The sequence below is a fragment of the Microplitis demolitor genome, chromosome 5 (genome assembly GCF_026212275.2).
Source record: "Microplitis demolitor isolate Queensland-Clemson2020A chromosome 5, iyMicDemo2.1a, whole genome shotgun sequence".
Taxonomy (NCBI): domain Eukaryota; kingdom Metazoa; phylum Arthropoda; class Insecta; order Hymenoptera; family Braconidae; genus Microplitis; species Microplitis demolitor.
In genome coordinates, this window is record NC_068549.1 from 5,870,972 (window position 1) to 5,877,077 (window position 6,106).

Here is a 6,106-nt window from a genome sequence, read left to right on the forward strand (position 1 = left end):
CAGTGTGTTAATGAATGAAGATTTATAACTAGGACGAGACTGATAGCTGATTTATTATTCGGTTTAAAATCATAGACAAAAAATCTGAAAAACGGTTGACCCTGCAAAGCAACCCCAAAACTTCCCACTGTTTTCGAGCTCAAAACATCGAGATCTGATGAAAACTCAATTTTTAAAAATCGAACCAAAATCATTAACTTCCCTTTTTTTGAAAATTTAAAAAACTCATAGCGGGAAATTGAAAAAGTTTCTTAAGAACGGTTTCCAGATAATTTTGTCCAAGCTTTTCTCTGAAATAAAAGCTCTAAACGCAAAATAAAAACACAGACCCGATTCTTTACTCTATGAACTAGCGAAATGCACTTCAATTTTTTAATAACTGCTATTTGTTTACGAGAAAAGCTTGGACAAAGTTCCCATTTACTGTACAAGTGCAACAAAGATAGTACCGTTTATCCAGTTGAGTGCGAGTAGAGAAACAAATTAAAACGCGTCTTAAATATATTTTATATTCTATCAAATTTACATTTTTCCTATTTATATATATTTAATTTTGTCTATCATTAAAAATATATAATCCGCGAAATCTTATTCATTTAAAATAAAACGTAAATATTTTGTATGAATAATCATTTTTATTTTTTTCACAAAAATACAAAAATTTATAAATGTAATATTACCCTCTAAAAATAAATTAGTGAAATTCACTGCGAATAAATGGATAGTTACTATTTCTACAGCTATAAGTATACCATCAATTCAACCAGTGGTATACTTATAGCTGGTTCCCAGTGAATATCCATTAACTCGAAGTGAAATTCACTGATTTCATTCTAGAGAGTATATAAAATTGTAGTAATTTCTATCAAATGACTTAAAAATTATGATAAAACTGATTTTCTATAAGAAATAATCATTTACAAAATTTCTTCCAAAAATAGCAAAAGTCATCAAATTATTATAAGGTTTCGTTAGCGTGTAATTTAAGCTCACATGAGTTTCATTTATTTTTTTACGGATAAAAGTAAAGTCATTAACATTCAATGGATTAATTTGATCGTCTATACTTAGTGGAAAATGAGGAATATTTATAGAATCTCGTGATATACTTGAAAGTACAATTGAATTAAATGTAACAGGATGAACAATGTTAGCATTAATGTCAAATCGTTGATTGCAGCTTTTTGGATTGTCATCAAGACATGAAATTATGCTGCAAATTTCTAAACCTGCTATACCAAGCTTCGGGTATGATACGGTACCATTGAATACAGCGTAACGGTATCTAGAAAATTAAATCGTTAATTAGATGATGATAGTTATTTATAAATTAATTAAAATGATATGATAAATACCTGTAATATTTAACATTCGAACCCTTGTTAACATCGTCGTGATATAAAGTATCGGTAGTGAAATTGCAACAAAAGTCGTGATGACAAACTATGGAACTGAGGGCGCCATTAATAGGTCGGAAAAGTTTACTAGTAAAAAGTGACAAATCTTCGGAAAAAAGTTTTTGCTGTGACATAAGTATTTGTCGTCTAACTGAAGGTATTTCCGTAGCCGAATAATAAATAATTTGAGTATCATTTTGGTTAATCGGTTGCATGCGTTGACCATTTAATACTTTAGGTATTTTAGCGACAATTAACGCATTTGCTGCCTTTTCATTCCAAATACGCGCTAAGTGACCATATTTTCCAGCATAAATACCAGTGCCAGTATTACCAGTTGCTGGTGCATTGTAACCAGAACCGAGAAAATTAACATCATTAACATAAGACCATCCAGCTTGAATTTGATTCGCGGTCAAATAGGGAAGATGAGAAAACCAATGGGTTGAAAAAATAATGTCCGTTATGTTTTTCTCGCGCACAAGTTCGAGAGCTGGCGCACCGAAGAATATATCGAAGCATATAAACTGACCGAATGTAACACCGAAATCCGTACGGAAGCTCGACAACTCGGGTTTCGGTGTTTTATTAAATCCAACTTCGGCAAATAAATTCCATTTCCGGTACTTGGCTATTAAGGCGCCATTTCGATCGAATACTATGTTAGTATTATAGAGATTGTAACCGTCTTCGGCGCAATTGTCACCCAAACATTTTTCCTTTTCATGTACATTCAGTACAATATACATCGCGTACTGTTTTGCTGCACAAGATATTGACTTTACAACCTGATAACGTAATAAATAAATAAATATATGAATACATTATAAATTAGTATGCCTGTTGAAAATTTTTTTGATTTTCAGGTACGTTAATTTTTTTTTCCGTGTAAATACGTCATTGAAAATAACAAATTTCGACAACGGCCATATCATGCTAATAAGGCACCAGTTCTCGTCCGATCACTGAAGTTAAGTAGCATTGAGCATGGTTAGTACTTGGATGGGTGACCGCTTGGGAACACCATGTGCTGTTGTCTTCTCTTTTTTATTCTTTTTCTTATAATTACATAATTATATCTTTGTAATCAAATACAAAATTCGAAAATTTCAAGTCATCAAAAATTAAATTCAACTGATTCGAACTTATTCATAAATTCTAAAAAATTGCACCTGAAAGTTTTTTAATTTTCTACACATGCATATTTCTAGTTTTTGTTTTTTTTTTTTTTTTTTGTAATTGATTTGTTAAAAAAAAATCCGAAAATTACTGTCTGCTAACTTAGGATCGTAAATTCTAATAATTTGCTTCAAATCTCAAGGGAAACTTTTCTTACCTCCATAACATTAGATGACACGTCGCGGCACAAAACTTTAAATTCTTTATGGTCAGGCAAATATGTACTGTGAGGCAAATAAAAACTTCGGTGAAAAATAGGAGGAAATGGTTCGCCGCTAAATAACCCATTTTCCGGAAATACAATTATATCAACTTGCTATAAAAATATACAATTATATCAGTAAAAATTATTGTTTTTCTTATGTTGTAATACGAATATATCACAACAACAAATATACATATGTGATTTATAAATTACATGTTCATTTGCTGTTTTCAAAAATTTTATAAAGTTTTCGGAATTTTCTTCAGCAATAGCAGTGCTATTCGGACCTTCAATAATAGGGTGGTATTCAACTACCGCTCCGATGTAGTAATTTGACGATGGCAGCGAAACCTGTCAAGCATTTTTGTAATATTTAAGACGATCAAATTAAAAATATTAAATTTTTTAACATCATGAGAAACTAAACATTAATTTTTACAATATTTCTTACTTGTGATGTCAAGCTTGCCAAGCAAAACATACTGAAGAGATACAAATTAGTTGACCCTAAAATCATCTTTATTTCCTAAATTATTAATTACAATTAACGATAACTATAAATCTATCTTTTTATTGCAACAAAAGAATTGTAATTAGAAATTATCAAACGGTTTGATTATTTATTCTCTTATAATATTTTATTACTTCTCACTCTACAGAAAATTTTCACCAAAAATGAAATTCAAAAATGAAATCACTATGTCAACCAGTAAATGCATTTACGAAAATTTATGAAATTTTTTTAAATATCACAACACTATTGTAAGTAAAGTTTGATAAATAACCGGCTTTAGATTCTTTTTTTATTTATTTATTGATAGACATACTTCATTTTTATCCGTTATTTACAAATTTATTAAATGGAAATTAATTGACGTTTTATAATGAGATTGAAAAGCATTGCACAGCGAAACGATAAATGATTAGTCTAGTAACGCGCGAGTCTGCTATTTATCGTCTTCAGTCCCCAAGCTGTTTTTTATATCACTCCCAATTTATCGAATTAGCTTGTTATTTTTTATTTAAATTAAATCGTAATATGAACTTGTCATGCGCGAGCGCAGAATTAAATGGGAATCCCCATTTTCCTTATCGATATAACTCGTTTTTCTATATTTATAATTCATACTACCTTGTATTTCTCATCTAACTTTTTATTTTCCTGTTCACTCTATATCAATTCTACTTCCGTTTAAAGTGACGCGCTCTTATAATTGATAATATTATTTAATTATCTACATTAGGGTGTTTAAAAAAAAAAAAAGTTTCAAACAGGTCCAAAAGTTTCAAAGGGCTCTTAATAGTCACATTAAGAGGTTCCGCATCGCACTTTTATATTTTTCTTAAAAATAACATGGAAATTTTTTTTTTTTCATGTCTTGATTTTTATGACTAGCTCAAGATTCGTCGTAAAAAAAATCTGCAGAAATTTTTTCTTGTAGAGAATTAAATGCTCTACAAATAAAGTTTCTCATAATTTTTTGATAAATTCATTTGTTCAAAAGTTATTTGAGCTTGAACTCGAATTTATATTAAATTTTAAGATCTTTTTACTTTTACGGAGAAACTATCAGACTTATCACAAAATATCATAGGACCTTTATTGTAGACATTTTTATTTCCTACAAATTATTGCTCATAAAGTTTTTTCGAATTCTGCATTGTTTTCTAGTTATTTTCATTTTAATGCCAAGCTCTTAAACTCGATCAGGAGACTATTTTTTTAAAAACTATTTCAAACTCAAAATGCAATACTCTGTAATCTAGCAACCCACATTTTCATTTTTTGAAAATTTATGTTTTTCAAAGAGAAAAACTGGGACAAAGTTTCCATTTAGTGCAGAAATAATATTACGGTTTTTCCACTTGCATACGAAAGAAAATAAATTACAGTTTTTTTTTTTAAAAATAAATTATTTTGTGTAATAATATATATTTTATAATAAATATATTTTTTATAATTAATTACAGCTAATTAAATGAAACTAACATAGTATCAGGTGAATGATTTATTTGTATTTAAATTTTTTTATACATATTTTATTTTAGTCATTTGCTTTTAGTAAACCGGTAATAATTATTTAAACTTTAACTAGTATTTAGTATTTTAGTTTAACAGAATTTTATTTTTATTTCTATGTATTTTAATGAATGTTTCATTGGAGGGAACGGCAATTTTTATTATTGTTTAAAAATGTTTTTTATAATTATGATCATGTTATTAAATACATTGAGCGATGATTTTTTATTACTAAACATCAAGTTTTAAAATAAAAATTAATAATTAATTCAAATATAATATTTCCGATGAATTATTTCATGTTTCATTTTTTAAAAACAGATTTACAAATTTTAGTCAATTTTTTGGTGTAAAAATATTGTCCATACGGATAGTTTTTATTTTAAATAACAAACTAAATACCCGTGAACTTTTAATTAAACATAATTATGTTTCATAATTTATGTTAAATATAAATCAGGTGCATCCCTACACTTAAATTTCTGACATTTAAAAAACCAGAAGACCATTAATCAGACGGACCGTTTAATTTTTCCATGATAATGAATTTATATAAAAATAATTATTATGAAAAAATACTTAGATACGATCATCTATAAAAGACTCATACCTGATCAGATATGGGAAATGACACTATCTGATGATACATGATCACATCTGAGTATTTTTTCCCGGGTTAACTAATCTGTTATAATTATGTATGGTCATATATGAATATATATGATCATGTATGATCGTATATGATAACACAAGATTCTTAATAATTATAGTAATATGTGATCATATATATAGATATGGTCCTGGTTTATCACATATGACCACGCATTATATTGTATATGATCATATATATCCTCATATCTGATCATACTTAAATATATAGCTGTATTTGATTATTTTCGTGCAGGTTAAATTCACGATAATATATGATCAGATATGAATATATATGATCTGGAACACGCAATATCGTATCTAAGATCATGATCTTATCAAGTTTATATTCATACCCAAGGATATAGCAACTTATATCTGATCATACTTGAATATATATGATCATATCTGAGTATTTTGCTTGGGTTATTTAATAGGTTATAATTATGTATGATCATATATGATCGTGTAAGATAACACAAAGTTCTAAATATTTATAGTTATATGTGGTCACATATGAGTATATATGATTATATATGATCTACTTGATCACATGTTATCATTGATGATCATGAACTTATCAAGTTCATATTCATACATGACCATATAGAAACATATCTGATCGTACTTGAATAGATATGATCATATTTGAGTAAA

General features: G+C 27.9%; 1 protein-coding gene and 1 non-coding gene across 2 annotated transcripts; one reads left to right on the forward strand and one right to left on the reverse strand.

The window, feature by feature from the left end:
* Positions 1-31: 31 nt before the first annotated feature.
* Positions 32-3,999, reverse strand: LOC103574457 (vanin-like protein 2). Its single transcript, XM_008553904.3, has 5 exons — positions 3,233-3,999; positions 2,995-3,132; positions 2,734-2,892; positions 1,356-2,185; positions 32-1,285 (listed from the first exon to the last, which is right to left on the reverse strand). Exons 1-5 carry the CDS (start codon positions 3,296-3,298, stop codon positions 901-903), a joined length of 1,578 nt encoding a protein of 525 aa, XP_008552126.1. The 5' UTR covers positions 3,299-3,999; the 3' UTR covers positions 32-900.
* On the forward strand, positions 2,316-2,436 carry LOC128667895 (5S ribosomal RNA). Its single transcript, XR_008403809.1, has one exon. It is a non-coding gene; the product is annotated as a 5S ribosomal RNA (ribosomal RNA).
* Positions 4,000-6,106: the final 2,107 nt, after the last annotated feature.

Bases quoted from the DNA above. Each gene is read 5' to 3' on its own strand.
- LOC103574457 (XM_008553904.3), bottom strand. From the start codon at position 3,298: ATGATTTTAGGGTCAACTAATTTGTATCTCTTCAGTATGTTTTGCTTG. The intron at 3,133-3,232 runs GTAAGAAATATT...AATGCTTGACAG, and splicing joins TGGCAAGCTTGACATCACAA to GTTTCGCTGCCATCGTCAAA. The intron at 1,286-1,355 runs GTATTTATCATA...TTAATTTTCTAG, and splicing joins TCGAATGTTAAATATTACAG to ATACCGTTACGCTGTATTCA.